Source organism: Trachemys scripta, chromosome 9 (assembly GCF_013100865.1).
Source record: "Trachemys scripta elegans isolate TJP31775 chromosome 9, CAS_Tse_1.0, whole genome shotgun sequence".
Classification (NCBI taxonomy): Eukaryota; Metazoa; Chordata; order Testudines; family Emydidae; genus Trachemys; species Trachemys scripta.
The window spans coordinates 88,588,974-88,608,665 of record NC_048306.1 but is presented as its reverse complement, the minus strand read 5'-3'; the positions used below and the strand labels follow the sequence as shown (position 1 = coordinate 88,608,665).

At 41.4% G+C, this 19,692-nt stretch overlaps 1 protein-coding gene across 13 annotated transcripts in view; it reads left to right on the top strand.

Moving 5' to 3' along the window:
* The window catches only part of TNIK (TRAF2 and NCK interacting kinase), a 299,369-nt gene that overhangs the window by 267,587 nt on the left and 12,090 nt on the right, over positions 1-19,692 (top strand). For 11 of the 13 annotated variants that reach the window (XM_034782240.1, XM_034782236.1, XM_034782229.1 and 8 more), the window contains 7 exons: positions 3,625-3,751; positions 7,477-7,641; positions 13,327-13,441; positions 14,136-14,306; positions 15,465-15,608; positions 17,135-17,269; positions 18,829-18,929. In XM_034782240.1, coding sequence (XP_034638131.1) covers positions 3,625-3,751; positions 7,477-7,641; positions 13,327-13,441; positions 14,136-14,306; positions 15,465-15,608; positions 17,135-17,269; positions 18,829-18,929 — 958 coding nt within the window. The remainder of the gene's footprint in view (positions 1-3,624; positions 3,752-7,476; positions 7,642-13,326; positions 13,442-14,135; positions 14,307-15,464; positions 15,609-17,134; positions 17,270-18,828; positions 18,930-19,692) is intronic. The other 2 variants (XM_034782233.1, XM_034782239.1) reach the window with 2 other exon arrangements.

Sequence of the window (19,692 nt, the reverse complement as noted above, 5' to 3'; positions counted from 1 at the left end):
ACACTCTCCGCTAAGATGTGGTCTGCATTGTGGAAGAGTTTGAGAACCATGTAATATTGCACTGACCTTCCTATTCCTATTGCTTCTGGTGTGGTGGTGCCAATATTCCATCTTTCTGAGTTCAGTGAGTGGTCCGGAAGCTCAGTCACAAATTTGGATGATTCATTGACTCTGAAAATCAGTATTTCATAAGGCCAATTGGAAAGTTATTTACTGGGAGAGATCAAATTCTCAGCATTGCACTTAAATTAATGGGCCTGATCCTACTCCCATTGAACTCAGCAGCAAAACTCCCACTGAGTTCAGTGACAGCCAGATCAGGCCTACTGTAGTTGCTATAGTAACTGTACATGCTTTTCATCTTCCAAAACCACAACAGAACAATGCTCGAGGGCCCGATCCCCGAATATGTTGAGTGCCCGCTGTGAGGCATGGCACTCCCTCAATTCTCATTCTATCTTTATCAGCTATTCTGTGGCCCTGATCATAGTATCTGAGCCCCTCACAATGATTTATGAATTTATCTGCACAGTCCCCTCTGAGATAGCAAAGTATTATGAACCCTGTTTAACAAATGGAGATTTGAGGCACAGAAAGATGAAGGGCCAGATCCTCAGCTAGAGTAAATTGACTTCAGTGGAGCTATGCTGATTTCAACTACCTGAGGATCTGGCCTTCAGTGGTCAGTGCAAGGTCACACATGAATCCTGTGGTAGAGCCAGGATTAGACCATAGCTCTCCTGGGACCCAGTTCACTGCCTTAACCTTAGACCATCACTGGCATGGAAAGAATGAAATAAACAGGGGGGAGTTACAGACTTAAAATCCATGTACTACAGCATTAAGGTTGTGACTCCTTTGCAAGTCACTCGTTGTACTTGGGTATTGCAGTGTTATGAGATTAGCGCAGGTTGTTACCTGTAGTCCCAAAAGGTATGTCTTCACTGCAGAGTTAACGCAAGTGATCGGGACCCAGGTTAGTCTAGCCCAGGTATGAGTACCCACACTGCAAAGCCACACTTGAGTTACTGTGTCCTCACTCCTGCTGTGTGTATTGCTAGGACTTCTGGGGGCATATATCATGGTTTTTCTGCTGCAGTAAGATGAGCCACTCTGATTCTTTCCCAATGAATTGTGGGAGAACTTGTCTCCCCTGGGCACACAAGGTGAGAGGGGGAATTGTGGGAAGGTATTAGAGACTATCAGCACTCAAGTGATTTAACCTATATCTGTAATGAGTGAGTTACCAGCCCAAGTGAAAGTGGCACCCAAACTCTAATCCACAACTCAACCAGGCTTACAGCACTGCCAAACTTGGGAGGGAGGTTAGGGGCAACACCTGAATAAGAATGTATGTTAACTGCAGGGAAGATGTTCCCAAAGTGATTGCAATATACATGACCGGGCAAATCACAGATAAAGCATCAAATTCACAGGTGGGATAACTCCATTTGCACCTGCTGATACCAGTTGTGAATGTGATTCAGAGTCTAAACATCAAGAACCCACGTGCCAATAAACATTCGGGCACACTTACAATGCTTGGACACAAATGGGTGCACACACACGACATAAGCAATGTTCTGTGGACAAAAGGTGGGACTTTGCGCATGCATTGTGCATGCACATTTTTATGGGTGCTGCCCAAAGTGGCCTGTTTGGCAACAATAGCCATTGAGAAGGAGGTGTGCACCTGAATAATGCATTTAAAAATAGATTGCTTTGTGTTGATTGAAAACACCCAATGAAAGCATTCTCAATGCAGGACTTATCAACAACTTCATAACAGCTGTTGACATATTTTGTAATATAGACAGTCCTGGTTAACCCTTGCTTGGTTTGCCGTTGACCTCTGAGTTCAGTTGAATTTTTGTGTGGCCCTGCTATACCAGTAAGAATTGACAGCACTCAGCACCATGCAGGATCAAGCCATGAGCACTCCAGGGTTGAATGTGATGAAGAATGAAGTGCAATCTCTGGTTTGACGTATCTATACTTACTCAGCACCACGATAAACTTAGTCCAACCTCTCTAATTCTAATGCATACCATGAGGGAAAATGGTATGTGTTAAATATGTATTAAAACACACCTTAAACTATCGTGCTTTGTTTATAATATATCTATAAGACCTTGTCACTTTATTTCTAGCATTATAAAGTACTTCCCTTTCTTGTTTTGATGATACCAGATGATACCAGGAGAACACTACTTGTGGCTTGCAGGGCTTGGTGCTGTCCAATGAAGTAATGAGAGCACTCTGTAATACCATAAAGAGATAGGCAGGGGGAGCCCTTTTTATATATGCACACTACAGTATCTTACATGGGGACAAGCTTAAAGCATGAATACAATATACTTCTAATTCACACAATAGGTAAGGCACCTTATGCCAGTGGAGGATCAGGCATGGTGGAGCTCTGCTTCACCAAACTGCCTCTAGAATGTCCATGACATCAGGGCCGGCTCCAGGCACCAGCTCAGCAAGCAGGAGCTTGGGACGGCCAAGGGGAAGGGGCGGCAGGTCGGGCTCTTCGACGGCAATTCAGCAGCGGGTCCCTCGGTCCCTCTTGGAGGGAAGGGCCTGCTGCCGAAGTACCGCCGAAGAAGAAAGTGGCACAGTGGAGCTGCCGCGGATTGCGATCGCGGCTGTTTGTTTTTTTTGTTTTGTTTTTTTTGTTTTGTTTTGTTTGTTTGTTTTTTTGTCTTGTTTTGTTTTTTTTCCAGCTTGGGGCGGCAAAAACCCTGGAGCCGACCCTGCCTGACATGCCCTCTCTGCTTCCCCCTCTACATAGGGCAAATTCTTCACTGGCTATTTCTGGCCACTTTATGCCAATTGCATGTTGCAAAGTGGCTTTAACAGATTGGAGAATTACCCTCTGTCTCTTGCCCTTTTACTTGTATTTGTGAAGACTGAAGGATTTTCTCTCTGGAGATAGCAGTTGTACTGCTTGATCATAAAACTCTTTGCATTAGCCTCCAAGTAGACGGTTAGACTTTCTTTGCTCTTACAATCAGGTGCATGTGCATACAAGAACAGAATGAGCAAGATTACAATAGGCAAGAAATGAATGACACCCTATACCCGGCTAGGGGCGTGAGTCAGAGCCCGAGTCCCACTGTGACTCAGGTGCAACCCTTGTCATTTACAATGTGGATGCAGGTCAAGCTGCAACCTCGAGTCAGAAGGGCTGCATAGTGCAGAATGCACATGTTAGCATGGCTGTGAGATCCAGGTCCAGCAATCATAAACCCAGGTTTACCATGCAGTGTGGATGCTCAAGCACTGGCTTGGAAACACTGAGTCCACAAGCCCAGGTCCCACAGGTTATGTCTACAGTGGAATAAAAGACCCCCAGCATTGTTGTGGCTGGCACAGGTCAGCTGGCTTGGGCTTGTGGGGTTTGGGCGGCAGGGCTAAAAATTACTGTGTTGACATTTAGGCTTGGGGACCCTCCCCACTCATGGGATCCCAGAGCTTAGTGTGGCGTGTAGACATAACCTTAGGTCCTTTGTAGTACACCCAGTTCCATTCCATCTTGAAATAAGATGCAGAAGAAATAATACATTTTTCTACATTAATGACAGAAATTTGCAACGCTAATGTTTTCCATTTTACCACCAGACCAACAGGAGTTCCTGGAAGCAATGAGCCATACAACATAGGAATGGTGGCATCCCATGGTCTAGAAACACCCCATGCAGATACATTTAGCAGTATTTCCAGGGAAGGGACTTTAATGGTAAGGGAGGTAAGTCGGAGATAAGAGTTTCTCTGGAACATCTTCAGGAGGTTTTGTCTTCGTAATCATGAAAAACAATTATACTGTGTATTCTAAACAGAAAATGATTGATTAAATTGTGCTCATTAATGGCTCAATAATATAATTATACTGTATAAATAAATATGACAAATGATTCTCACAACGACAAACAGCAGTGAATAGTAATACTAGAAGACTGGGATGGGATTTGATTTAATTTACTCTGCTGAAAAACCAGAGGAAATCCAAGCCAAAAGGGTTGCTTTCAATTTACACCATTGTTAGAGAGATTGGAATCTGGCCCAAAGTTTCCCGTTCTCGTCACCATTTTTCAACTCCTCCCCACCTCCACTTAGCCATCTGCCAAAGACATTCAGTTCATTGAGTATAATTATAACTTCTTATCTGAGCATTCTAATTGCAATATCTTGGCTCCTGTACAAGGAGGACCAAAAAACCTAGAACATAATGTCAATGACTGCATTTATGAAGACGATGGAATGCAAAGGTGGAGAAGTCTCCTGGCTGGACATCAAGCATGTCTCCAAAGGTCACAATAAACTTGACTTCTGGTTTTAAGGAATTGCTGAAGTAAAGCTGTGGTCATCCCACAGAATATTTTGGGTACATTTTTGGCCTTTCCAGTTTGAAATCATGGTCCACCATATTCATCAAATCTCCCCAGTTCAATTCTATTTGGTTTCTATTCCACCATTCTTGAGTCTCATATGGGTCTCCTGGTGAGGAGTGCAGTATGTAAACAAGGATGATTTAGAGAGAGACTACTTTGATTTCCTCTGCATTATGATAAAAGAGCAAGACTGAGCCTCACATTAAAAAAAATTGCCCATGGAGAAGCCTCAGATTCTTTCTCTGTTGCAGTTCTTTATCATGCTGTAGATTTTCCTGAAACAGGCGGGTGGTATTTTCCTGAAAGGCCCCACTCTGTTGGCAGGTGTTGATCTTGTTGGGGGAGGGGTTCGGCTGAGTCAGTGCAGCCAGTGACTCCTCACCCTGCCTGAACATAAAGGAGTTGAGAGTGGCTGCCTAGAAGGAAAGGATCTAGGATGTGGGGTGGGCAGTCCTGAGGGAAGAACCTTAGGAGCTGCCAACCCTGTGGAGTCGGTTTGAGCTGGTCTTTGATATCTGATTGTTTAGAAATAAAGCCAAACCCCAGGAGGGATGTGAGTTTGGACTTTACATAGTGTGGGAGGTCTTTGTTTTTATAGTAGATTGGAAAAGGTGCCTACTCACAGTCCCCAATTTCTTAGAGCAGAATGATTTATTACTATATCAATTCTTTTTTCCTTTGGGGAAAAATAAATCTTTTCAAGGGCTAGCCTAGGTGACCTGTGAACAAGCATTTGCCCTCCAACAGTAGATAATGTAGCTGTTTGCCCTCGTCAAAATATTACTCCAGGCCACGGCAGGGATGGGGAGAGGAGGGCAGCACTGTGGTCCCAAACTCTCCACTAGCGAAACACATGCCAGCTGGAAGTAGCCATTTGCAGGAAGAATATACAAAGAAAGGTGAGAGAGCTATTTGTTCTCCTTTCGAAATATCCAAAGACTTCTCACTGAGCAGTATAAAGCAAGGGAGAGCAATCCCATGTAACTCCAGAACAAAGAAAGGAGACAGCAGAAAAAGCCTCACAACTTGAACTTTGTCCTGCCACAGAATCAGAAATGGATTCAGTGCAAAATGAGCACATCATATAAAACCCATCTAATCCACTGCCGCCCCTCAGCCTGGTTTGTACAGAGATTCTTGAAGCATAGTGATACTTGTCCACCTTGTCATGCCAGTGAAGTTAATTAAATTGAATACAAGTACAAGCCACGACCATGATTAACCAGCCACTTTTGAAATGCTGGTATTAAGCATTGCTACTGTAAAACTTGCTCTGTGCAAACAATACCAAATGAGAGCACTGGTGTCAGATAAGGACTTTAAAACTAACAGGCAGCTGAAAAATCTAACTGATGATAGAAAATATAGTGTCATATACAAATCTTCTGTTGTTCTCTTACGACCTTATCCAAAGCCCAATGAAGTCAATGGAAAGACTCTTGTTGACTTCTATGGTCAGGGCTTTTCTGCCCTCTTCCATGCACAAGGACAGTGCCCAGCTTTAAGGTGAAAGGTGTTCAGTAATCAAAGGACATTTCCTTTAGCCCATAAGTTAACTACTTATGCTAAACGATCTGTTCAATCTTGTGTTTAGCTGTGACATTGTTAGCATTTTCCCCAGACCTGAAGAAGAGCTCTGCATAGCTTGAAGGTTTGTCTCTCTCACCAACAGAAGTTGGTCCAATAAAAGATATTACCTCACCCACCTTGTCTCTCTAATCTCCTGGGACCAACAACGCTGCATGAAGCAAATGGCTATCACACTTAGCAGCAGCACTTGTTATCCTAGTCAGATTGTGTTTTGAGGGGTCTTTACAAACACTTCAGATGGACACATCTCTTTAGCTACAGAAATTGATAGGCTGCAGGTGTGATTGCTAATAAAAATAGCAATAGGGGGAGAACTTCCATAACAATACCTGTCTGCATGGGAAAAGCACATTCTAGAGAGGGTGATTTGCCCGTTTGAAAGAAATGGGGCCCTTGTCTGCAAAGGTATCTGATATAGACAGTTACTTGGCAGACTCAGTTATGTCATGGAGAAATGGAGACTGACCTTAAATTCTAAACATTGATGGGCCCCAAAGCAGTTTCAGGCAAATCATTTCTTCCTTCTTCTGTCTTTGGTCCTCGACTAACCTGAGAATTTGGCAGCTGCAAGGATCAGGGCTATGTCTTCTGTGGCTGCATATCACAACCCCAGTAATCTTTCAGGTACAGTCGCCTGTTCACGCATTTCTCTAATAACTGATATTAGTAGCAGTTAGTTGGATTGTAGTGCCCTGCCTGTGAGTTCTGCTAGACTCCTGATTCTCCAAACAGGTATCACACATGACTTGTGCAGTCTAGAGAGAAGATCTGCTTTGTTGGTTGCCAGTGGGGGCCTATAAGAGAGGAGAGAATTAAATAAGACTTTCTTGGATTAGAGCGCTTACCTAAAAATGCATCTGGAGTAGGTTTGTCTCCTCTCCACAGAGGCGTGTAACCCTTGTTGACACTAATGGGAGCTTTGTGTGCATAGCAAGACAAGAATAGATCTGTTATTCTGTGGAAGGGAAATGTTGATGCTGTTCACTGGTGTTTTGTACTCCAGAAGCATGCTTTTGGAGCTGTATTAACGATTGTGGAAATCCTGCAATCAGACCCCTTATTGCTGTAGCTTTTAAAAGGCAGAGGGACCAAATCTGCCCTCCATCGTACAAACCCAAATCTCTTGGAAGTCAATGGGCCTTGGCCTATTCTCACGGACTGACTTGGGTGTACCATTAGACCCAGCGGGATTTGCACCTGCATGCCTAAAGTGAGAATTTGGCCTATGGTTACTTTGTTACAAAAAGGTTGATTCAAAATCATTGGCATCATCCGACGTCTCCTGTTGGTGTAACATGGCTAATTGCTTCTAAAGTTACTTTGTGATTAATTCTCTCTTTCTCCTGTTTTATATTTTGCTGCTTGCCAGATGTGCATGGGGAGAATATGGCAGAGAGGGCTCTTGTTCTGTGCTTGCTTTGATACCTGGGTTACTGCAGTAGATCTATTTGTTTTTTCCTTCTCCTCTTCCTTGTACCTTGTGTCTCTGCAGACCACTGGTGAAAAAAAGCGTTCTAGCCATGCAGCCAGCAATGGCTTTGCTGGGCACATCAATCTCCCTGATCTGGTGCAGCAAAGCCACTCGCCTGCAGGCACACCGACTGAGGCCCTGGGGCGAGTCTCCACGCATGCGCAAGACATGGACTCAGTGGCTGAAGTAGGTGGTGGGGCCTCTTTGTTACATGGCTATTCCTCTTCCTTCACATTGCTTTGAACAAGTATTAACATCCTCTGAGGAAAGGGCTTTCTCAGTGTTTTCCTCCAGTCATCTCTGCTCACCTCTCTTTGTTTCCAGTCCAGGATTATGATTATGAATGTAGTTGAAGTAACATTGAATCCACTTAGTAATAGGTAAATCATTATATGTTTTAATGGTGGAAATTTGCACTAGGACTCATTTCAAACCCAGCAGTTAATGCCAATGTTTAGTGATGTTGGGCTTGAACCAAACATCCCAGAAGTTTGTGACAGTCCAGATGTGGGTCTCAACTTAACAACTTGGGGTGAAATCTTGGCCCTATTGAAGTCATTTTACCATCGACTCCACTGGGGCCCGGATTCTACCCTCTGACTCATCTCTAATGGGAGGTTGAACTAAAAGATTGGTTAGAAAGATGCTGTGAAGTTCTTTAGGCCAAAAATGTAGCATACCTTTCAAGTTGTGGGTGTTTCCATTCAGGGTGAAGTGACTCTGATACCAGCTGCTTGGCAGTGAAGTGGTTAAATGTGATTTTTTTTTTTTCCCTGCATAGGATACAAAAATCCTAACAAACTCAAGTTCTTACATATAAACAAAGTGAATCAAAGCCTGCCATTCATAGTCACTTACTATATATCATACACACTTGTCTTTGGGCCAAATTCTGCTCTCAGATGCAAGTCCACATCACCCAGTATTAAGTAAAATCTGTGGGTGAATGTCTAATAAGAAATAAACCTTTTATTTTGTTGTGTAGATCATTTAGTCTATGTCCTATCATCTTATTCTCTTCACTTTAGATTATCCAGCTGTTTTAAGGATCCCTTTTAATAATAATAATAAATTAAAAATCTGCTAGGAATAAAGGATCCCATTCCTTGTAAAATGTAAAGATCTATGGTACATGTTTTGGCCTAAAGGTTTTATCTGTTTCCTTCTAAGGACAAGAGGGAGTCAGTTGTTTATAAAAGCAAATATTTCTGAGGTCATTCTCAGACTGTTTTTAAAAATGGAGACACAACATGAAGGGATTGTGTTTAAATATATACATTTATAGTGTCTGTGCCAAAAAAAATCCTGTAAGTTTCAAAAATAGAATTTCTGGGGCTGGACAAGCTGAGGATGGGTATAAGCTGAGAGTTTTGGCTTCAGTTCAGACTCACGAATGACTCACAGTACCGCTAGCAAAAACCTCCTGTCACAGCAGGAATCTGCATAGATGTCTTGTTGCATAGAAGTTTGGAATGGAGGATGAAACTCACCCCAGAGCAAGTGTGTACATACTTAAGCCCTGCATAAGGGCTTCATGGGGTCTGTGTTGTCTGAGTTCATGCAAGGCTGCCTATATACCCCTATGCAGCAGGGCAAAGATCCCCATGCTGGCCTCGTATATGTGCAGAAGGCCACATTGGGAAAGGGCATCAGTCACATTTATACAGATCCAGAGGCCCCAGGTGCCTCATACCGATGACATGGTCGGGCTGCAGCTGCTATACAGGCTCAATGGCTGGAGGAGTAGCTGTGCAAGAACTGTGTAGTAGCACTTTGCCCTGGCCGTGTTTTGTGGGGGTGGAATATTCTGTATGGGTGGAATGGATTTCTCCTTTAGTGAAAGGGTTGTGGGAAGAAGAATTCTAAGTGTTTGCAGTCTATTCCTGCAGAGAAATATTTTTTTCAACATTACTTCACCATCACCAGATTACCCCAACATTACTTCACCCGATTGTGGAATCTCCATCTCTGGAGATATTTAAGAGTAGGTTAGATAAATGTCTATCAGGGATGGTCTAGACAGTATTTGGTCCTGCCATGAGGGCAGGGGACTGGACTCGATGACCTCTCGAGGTCCCTTCCAGTCCTAGAATCTATGAATCACACATGTATTCTAACTGCCCTATGGCAGACTCAGATTACATGTTCATCCCTTGTGAAAGTGTCTGTCATGCTGACTAATGTCAAAGATAATATAGAGAGTATTGTGGCATGTACCTGTGTTGTGCAGGAAGGGAGTAAGATGACCCAAGCTTGTTTAAAGTGAATCCTTTGGGTATGTCTATTAAAAATCAATTTTCTTGTATTTTTTATTTTGGTCACTTTAATCAAGAGTGGATTGAACCTAGGCTACGGAAGTGACAGATAGTGATTACTCTACCTGTATAGCTCGGCAGAACCAGCCGTGATATGTCAGGGCTAAACAGATTGGAGGAGACCTAGTATTATCTCAGACTGCAGCTTGGGAAGCTGAGACAGAGGTTTATAAAAGGTTGAACGGGACCTGCAGGAAGATGAGGTCTTAATATTTAAATAACAGATTTGAAAGTTATTAAAATGCCAGCGTCTTAGATGAAGAATAGCTGAGTCTGAGCAAAGAAAGAAAAAGCTTGACGCATCAGAATGGAGGATTTCATCCATTGTAAATCGTTTATTTGAAAGTGCCTTATCCTTAGTTGGGGAAAAAAATCCCTGTAAATATTAAATTTTCCCTTCTAGAGTTGCTGATGCTTCATGGAAAATTTTGAAAAAGACATTTTATGTAGAAACAATTCTGCTTGTGTATATTTATCTCACACCCACAAAATAGTGCCTGTGTGTGTATCTATGGATTATGTTTTGCTAATACGTTTGCATGAAAGTATGATCTGTTTTTTGCAGAGTTCATCTCAGGCTGTTAATTCTCTGCATGAGAATTACTTATTTTTTATTTTTGACATCACATTCTGTTGTTATGGAGACAACAGTGATGTCACAGAAGATTATGAATAGGAGAGAAAGGTAGGGGGAAAACAACAGGAGAATCATGGAAGGTAGGCACCAAAAACAACTGCTAGCTCATCTGAACCATCTCCCTGCCAGTGCAGGAATGTGCCCGAAGGTACAGTGTCTAGTGTTTTCTCTGGTTAATGTTAAGTCTTAAGCAATGAGGCTGCTTCTACTTTCCTTGGTGGCTATTCCACAGTACATCTTCCTGTCAGGAAGCTTCTCCTGATATTAGGCCTAAATTTTCTGTTTCTAAATGTAATCCCCTTAGCCCTAGTTATATCTCCTTGTACCATCCTAAATGATCCCTCTGCCATCTTGGTGTTTACACCCTTCACATATTTGTAGGCTGTTAAAATAGTTCCTTAATCATACTTTAGCCAGGCTTTACATAAGGGGGTACAGTTTACAAAGTCCCTACGCCCATTGACTGTCAATGGGACTTTGGCTCCAAAGTCATTTAAGTGTTTTGAAAAGTTTATTCATAAAGCTTTTTTCAAATTTCCTTATGTCCGCCCTCCCAGTCCCCTGATAATTCTTGTTGCAGATGAACTGTTTATTCAAACTGGATTTTTGTTCATTGTGATATTACTTTATGCTTTTATGGCATTTTCCATCCTCAAACTTCATTTGTTTGAAGTGTGTTGAATAAGAGAAGATTCACAATTCCTCTGTGAGGTAGTTGTGGTCACTATTCTGATCCCCCAAGGGCATTCTGGGACATAGAGTATAAGTGACTTGCCTGAGGTTATGCAGTGTGCCAAAGTTCAGAGCCAGAATTAGAACCATGATCTCCTGGCTCCCAGTCCTTCCGCTTTAATAATAATGACCGCCTTGACCCCTTTATTTATTTATTTATTTATTTATTTATTTATTTATTTATGGTATAAAATATCCTTGGTGATAAATAGCAGAGAAGAATAGGGAGAATCTGACATAGCAGAATTGTTTCTAAATCAAATGCCTTTCGGAGTGTTCCATGAGTTAGACTTTAAGAAGACCTTCATTCACCGAACCTTCACAGGGAGATTTTGGAAGCCAAATATCTGAATCATGAAAAACTCGGGAGAGCTCTTTTCAACAAAATATTTGCTCTTAAACTTATTAGCTTAATCCGTTCCTTGGAAGATATTTGCTTGAAACCCGAGTAGCATTTTGAGGGCAGTGTAAGATTATGCTTCCCTTCGAGAGAGCTACCCTTATAAAAGTGTATGCTTATCTTCTTGTAGTCAGGGTGTTATGCAATTACTCAATGCAGTGGCTTTGAGCTCTGGCTTTGTACAGAGATAGCAGATTTGATTTTGGCCCTTGGTGGCTTAAAAGAAATCTGTGCTAGGGAGGAAAAATGAGAGTGGTGTTTCTTCTCTTGTGGATACACTGGATTCTTGCTATTTTAACAGCGTTTAATATAGGTCATAAATATAGCATATCCTGAGCAAATGAGATGATAGAAAAATAAGCTGCTCAAGTATGGGGAAGAAAACATGCCACCATGAGTCCCATGATAAGAATTTCATTTTGTTCAGGAGAAGGTCTTAGCCTCGTTTTCCTGCACTAACAAAACATGAGTTTTAAAATAGAGCAATGTGATGGGAGAACTTTCTCTCACTTTCCTGTCGCAAAGTCTCAGCTTTGTCATCAGCTATGATATGTTCGGTTTAGTTTTATTAGCTAAGAAATGACCTTCGGGGCCCTCACATTTTTTAATTGTGCAGTCATTTAAGTTAACTTCTTGAAACAAAGTAGCCCATTGAAATACCTCCAATCCTGAGTGGTATGATTTAATAACAGTGTATATTGTGCATGTGAAGTGGTTACATTCATGGGATACACTGCAGAACCATGGTAGATCACAGAGCAACGTGATAAATTTCATTTAACACATTTCTTGGAACACCTCACCTGGGCTCTACCCACTAATCCACTTCTGCCAGGAGTTGGGACTACTTCTAAGACACCGAATCTCTGCTACCAACCTGACACAAAAATATTTCCTCCCCTTTCCTACCCTCTGCATCCCCACAAACATGTGATTTCCTATGAGAATTTAAAGTAGATTGACAAATAAGATGAGCAGTATTCAGTCCTGGACCAATGATAGATTTAAAGTCCAATATCACACACCCCATCAGGACCAGAAATGGGTGTTGGGTTTTTTTTAGAGGGCCAGGATTTGTAACTTTACCAATGGGATAAATATTTCTATTTTTCCCCTGGCATATCTCAGGGTAGTGAATAGCCAAACTGTCACATTATTATGTCTGCAAAAGCTCACCAAGGCAATTCTCAGAGGTTTCTAAAATGTATTACTTATTTTCTCTCTTTCTGAGAACTGTATAGTTGAAGATATGCTAATTAAAACATCTTAGCTTTACAAGCATAGGCATCCAAAAAAAGCAATGGGAATACTTTAAAAAACTCTCAAACATTCCTGCAATGGTTTTTCTGTCAAATGTGTGGCATGTCCCAATTACACACTGATGCAGGTCTATGTGGTTTAAAATTTTCATTTGTGCTTGTCTGGGATGTCCTGCAAAATTCACTCCTGGATTCACCATTCATGAGATACAGTCATCCCAAACCTTTGTCAAGAAGACTTTTCTTCCACATCATCATGTGTTCGGTAATTAGCACTCATGGTGCATATTGTAGTACCTTTCATTTTCAAAGCACTATGCAAACTTTCGTGAATCTACCCTTTTTATATAATGTTTATTAATGATTTTTTCAATGTAAATAGAAAACTGATCTGACAGGGCAAAGAGAGTGGTTTTAAACAGTCCCCCATCTGGGAAGATTATAGTTTGTTGTTCACTGGAAGCAAAAACATTGGTATTAAGTATTATTCCCTTCCTCTGAGCCATCATCCTCTTTCTTGCTTTATAGTATGGCATGGGAAGTAGCACCAAAGCCTCTTTCACTCCGTTTGTGGATACCAGAGTGTATCAGACCTCCCCTACTGATGAGGATGAAGATGATGATGAGGAATCATCTGCTACAGGTAGGAAGCAATGCAGCCAACATGGGGTATGGACTAAATGAGATCAGAATGTACACCCAGAACATAACCCAAACCTTAAAACGTTCATTAACTCCTGTTGGGGTTTTTTTTATTCCTTCCACTTTCCATCCAAAACCCAGAAATGATGAAATACCATGAGAGAGGTCTGAGGGGAAGCAGGAACTATAGGGAAAATGTGCTCACCCTCCCTGTCAGTGGGGGAGAGATTTCCAGGACCCTTTTGCAGACTCCAGTAGAGGTTTAGCTAGTTAAGAAAGTTTGGTTGCTGCTATCATTATTTATTTAATTGTACCAAGACCCCATTGTGCTAGACACTGTTCAAACACAGACCAGAAAGATAGTCCCTGTCCCACTGAGCTCACAATCTAAGTATAAGACAAGAAATAGCAAGTGGATACTGACAGACCGGAAGGGAGCTCAAGGAAACAATGAGACAATTTTGGTGAGCATGACACGCTGTGGTCTTAGCACACCAGCTACCTAAGCTTTTGGTGTTCATCCATCACCTAAATATTTATCTTAAATCAAAGGCCAGGTTGTTTGTTGCATTTTTAATGTCTTCTCCCTAATCAGAAAATAAAATGAACATTTCCCTACTGTATCAAGCAGACTGGAAAAGTAGCCCAGTTGTGATGGAGTTGAGGAAGCTGTTACTAATATGTTTTCTTTTTAGCACTGTTTACCAGTGAACTGCTTAGACAAGAACAGGCCAAACTGAATGAGGCAAGGAAAATCTCTGTGGTAAATGTGAACCCTACCAATATCCGCCCTCACAGCGACACGCCGGAGATCCGGAAGTACAAGAAGCGCTTCAATTCCGAAATACTTTGTGCTGCTTTATGGGGTAAACTGCTAACTACCTAACACTCGTTGCAAAGTTTTCTAGAGCCTGGGGCTAAAAATGAAACGTGAATGGTTTTAAAGACTACTTTTCACCATGCGACCATGCCTCAGTCTGCAGCAGCCTCACGCTACACAACAGGCACTTCGAGCAATTTGTAACTGATGGAAACTTGAGGACCCAAGAGCTTGTCTGCATCGTGAGTTACTGTGCAGCAAACCCAGGTGTGAATCTACAGCACACCAGCTTGCCAGGCAGTAGCATCTCTTGTGGACACTGCTACACTGCAGTGAAAGTCCCAGAGTGCAGCTTCACTACTTGAAAGCACAGTAATTTGCTATGTAGGCAAGCTCTAAGTTAAGTATCCACATCACCTGTAGCTTCTTAAATGGGCCCTTAGACACCCAAAGGTGTCCCATTGCCAGTTAAAGCCCCCAATTTCAAAGGTGGGTGTCTAACTATGCATTCAAGCTTGAAAATTGATATCTCTGTTTCAGAAACTCATTCTGCCTTGTATTTATTTCATCACTATAGTGTATTGTCCAGCAATTTATGATATAAGTGCTTGCTTTTAATGGTTATGCTATTGTAGTCAGGGTACTAAGAGGCAACATGTGGTAAAATTTTCAAGATTGCCCAAGTGATTCAGCAGCCTAAGTCCAATTTTCAATAGTGAACGTCAATGAGAATTAGCAGCCTAAGTGTCATGGATTTTTTCACTACTGAAAATGGGTCTTAGGCAGCTAAGTTACTTGGGCATTCTTGAAAATTTTACTAATGCTCTAGTGATAGAGCAGTGGACAGGGACCTCTCCTCCTTACTGTGCTGGGCCACCTTGGCCAAAACACTTTTCACCTCTTCGCCAATGTGTAAAATGGAGATAATAATATCTACAGAAATGGAAATGAAGTCATGGTGTGCTCCTCATGATGCTGGCCATACTTATGGTACATAGTCTGATGCTAGATTGGTACAGTTGTGATTGTTGTCCTTCCTGGGAGCCTGAAGTAACAGAGAATGAGATTTAAGGCCTGATTCAAAGTCCATGGAAATCAGTTGAAAGATTTGCATTATCTTCAATAGGCTTTGGACCAAGCCCTTAAAGCGGCAGCAGTAGTGCAGTGCGGTTTAAGTCATCCCATTTGCTTGTTTAATATCTAGGTGTTAACCTACTAGTGGGTACAGAAAATGGACTGATGCTGTTGGATCGAAGTGGCCAAGGAAAGGTCTACAACCTGATCAACAGAAGGCGATTTCAACAGATGGATGTGCTAGAGGGACTTAATGTCCTTGTAACAATATCAGGTACACCTGTCACTCTGCTTCACTGTTCACAAGCCTTTCCTTTCTAATTTCCTGGGAGCAGTTCTGTCTCAGACCGAACCCAGCCCCTTAATGTCAGAAGAAGGACTGTAGGATTAGCTTTGAGTTTAATTACAAAATCAAAGAAATTAGATTTGGAAAACACCTCTTAGGGCATCTTGTTCCATCCTCAACTGCAAGAGTGCCCAGCTGCACCACTATAATCAAGGGCTTGTCACCATTTCAGTTTTCAGCCAACAACTCTGTGCTCTTGACCCTGAATCAAAGGATAATTTGGGTATTTAAATATTCAAGCCTGTTTGAAGGCACTCCATATGCAGAACTCCCATGGAAGTAATGTGATGGTCCCACCTATAGAGAGGCTACAGAATCAGATCATTAGAATAAGCTCCCATTTGAGAAAGCTGACACTAGTATCCCCATCATCCATAGATGGGAGGGGATAGGGAATTGCAGAAACCTTTCCTGTTCACCTATTTTTCACATTTAATTCTCACTGGGTAGAGTGATCAAATTTACTCCAATGAAATAATTTGATAGCTGTAGTTTTGTTTGTGATACTGTCCCTTTCTCTCATTTATTTAATATTTTCTTCCTCCTGAGCCCTACTAACCACTGAAGTGTAGACTTTTCTTCCCTTCACAGAAGATTTTCTTTAAAAATGCTGCTTCCTGATTTACCTTCTTATATTGCTCCTATGTACTTTTGTAAAGAATATAAATTATAGGAATTGTAGTACCATAGGAAGAAAAATGTGAAGGTAGAACTCCACTAATGAGCATCTCTGGTGAGCTTAACTAATACAGACTTGCCAAGGGGATTGGAATATTGCGTATGTGTGATTTGAAATTCTCTGAGTTGGATATTAGCCAGTTAATCTATTGGCTAATGGCTTTACTCCACTGACTTCAGTGGGAGTCATGTAATGCATCTGAACTGGGTCTTTTTTAAGGCTTACTAGTGATAACCCATGAAATATTCACATTTGAGTAACAGGATATGGGCTCATGTCCTGTTAGACTGCAGCCACTAGAGGGTGACATGATCACACTCTCCCAAATCTGACAGTCTGTCCAGTAGACTGCAGTGCTACACCACATAGCCAGACACAGAAACTTAGTGTGTGGTCAAATAATAGAATTTATCTCAAATAGCAGTAGCTGGTGAGCAAGATTAAAATTACAGAGCTACTCAGAAGGGTTTGTGGACCAGATGATGTCAGAAGGTGTTTAGATATGGGAGAATGGTATGAGGAAAGCTCATGCGGTGAGGTTGAAATGTGTAGTGGATCAATGTCATGCAATGCTATGACCCTAAATGAGTTGTGATATGCAGGGATTGAACCCAGGACCTCTGGATCCAAAAGCATGAGCCTTCACTGCCAAAACGAAGACACTCTTTTGTTAGCCAAAACTCATAAACCTGTAGTGGTGGCTGGGACACAGAGGGGGACAGTGTGTCACATTGAGTGAGTTACAGATTAATTGTATTTTTTCATTTTTCACTAGGAAAGAAGAACAAGCTGCGAGTTTACTACCTTTCATGGTTAAGAAATAGAATTTTACACAATGACCCTGAAGTAGAAAAGAAGCAAGGCTGGATTACTGTTGGAGACTTGGAAGGCTGCATACATTACAAAGTTGGTAAGTGGAACAGGATGTATGTACTGTATCTGGTCACCTCATGAGGATTTCACTTGAAGGATGTTTTAAGAAATTCAGTGTAGCCATTAAAACCACAAATTAAGCAACCCCTACATTTGTTCTAGTACTGAAAGAGAATCAGTGAGGCACCAATAGTAGTGAACTTGAGGGACAACTCTGCTTTGATGTTTACATGATCCTAAGGGCCAGATTCCCCCTCTCGCTGTTGTAAATCAGGAGTAACTCTGCTAAAGTTTATGGGGTCACACCAATGTAAAATTGGTATCACTGAGAGAAAAATCAGACTCGCAATCATTCATCGTCCCATTAATCATTGACCAGTTGGTCTTGAGAGGTCTTCACTCAGTTTTCCTTATTTCTGAACAATTCACAATTTTGAAGAGACTTTTCTTTTATCACAGTTTCACCCAGGCAGTAACAATCAGGAAGAGACTATTTCTTTGGTTATATGCATTGAAGAAAACCACTAAACTGAATGACAAGCATTCATGTGGTACTGCTCAGATTATCACCTATCAGTGATCGTATTCTTGCACTCTCCTGATAGGAATATAGGATTTTCCACACCAGAACAAACTAATGGATCATCTAGTCTAGAAACCTTTCTTTGTCAGTGCCCAGTGCTAGGTGCTTCACAGGCTGATATAAAAGCCCACATAACTGTGCAATGTTTTCTACCATAGGCAAGAAAATTTCTTCCAAAACTCAGTTAGCAAATCAGTTGGTGATCTGTTTATGCCATGAGGCATGAATATTGATATCCCTGGAAATTTGATCCTAACTATAACTGCTGGTGGTAATATAAATGGACTAATCATCTTTAAGTTGTGCTCTTTCTTTCACAGCTCATAGTCCAGTCTGATGGAAGAGTTTTTGAAGGAAATTTCTTTAAAATTAGTTTATTAAATATTCTCCTTTATTAAATATGTTTAAATCACATATAACATTAATTGCTGAAGAAAGATAATCAAACATCTCATTTTTTCCCTTTGATTCTGCAGTCTTAGATCTGATCTAATCAAAAAGGAAGAGGATTTTCCCCCTCTTGTTTCTAGGGGTTTGACCCAAAAAAATTCCATTGCAGTATTTTGTACTTTGATAGTATTTTGAACAGAGGTACAGGAATGAGGCAACAAAAAATCAGTATGCCACAATCAGGACTGGCTCCAGGCACCAGCTTAACAAGCAGGTGCTTGGGGCAGCCAAGGGAGAGGGGCGGCACCTGCGGCAATTCGGGGGCGGCAGGTCCCTCACTCCCTCTAGGAGTGAAGGACCTGCCGCTGAACTGCTGCCGCCGATCGCGGCTTTTTTTTTTTCCCCCCCAATTGCTCTAGTCCTGCTTATAGACCTGCTTGGGGAGGCAGAAATGCTGGAGCCGGCCCTGGCCACAATCCTAGTTAAACTTTAAATCCATCGCTATGTATTAGATAAAAACATTACCAATGGAAAGACAGTGAGACGCTCTTCCTTGAGATATATTGTGCAGACTTGTTTGAGTAAAATGGATGTTTTAAAAATTAGTTTTATTTCAATTTTAGTGAAATATGAAAGAATCAAGTTCTTGGTGATTGCCTTAAAGAATGCTGTAGAGATATATGCTTGGGCTCCTAAACCATATCACAAGTTTATGGCATTTAAGGTATGTTTATGTTATTACAAAAATACAATCCATCCTCATAAGTACATGGGAATTTCTTTATTATACAGATTATGAAAGTGTATCATTTCCTTGGTTATCCTCCCCTTATCAGGCCAGACAAGGAATCAAACACAGGTCTCTTGTGTGATGCATAGAACTGACCTGACAGAGTTAGCAGACAGACTTTTCAATGGCATGTCTCTGTCATACTTCAGGCAGGCACACAGAAAGACTCTTCAAGAATCAAGAATTTATTGTACTTAATACTATCTTTGAGATTATTGGATGCAAGGTGCTATAATAGTGCTAGGTATTGTTGAGAATTATTTATTAGTATTATTTGCTCTGAGTATATATTCTTCTGCAATTGAAAGTTTTTGGCCAATGCTGCATTGTTGTTTTTTTCATGTGGACTAAATAAATTATTGTATCTCAAACTAATTTACATTTTAATGACATTAAAAAGTTGCATTTTTAGACGTTTGTTTTGCATCTTCCCCCCCCCCCCATGTTAATTTTTATGTTAAGGTATGAAGACTAATAATCTGAGGCCACTTTCTCTTTTTTTCCTTCCTATCTCCCTCCAGGATTTTTCACTGGTTTCCTGATCGTACATAAAATTGTACCTAAACTATCTGTGCTCTGAGTACTTTATACTCAGCACTTTATAGCACTTTCCATCCACAGATCTTTGCAGAGGGCTAACTGAAAGGGGCAGTGGATTCAGAGACTGTTTCATGCTGAGTAATCACTGCATCCCTCT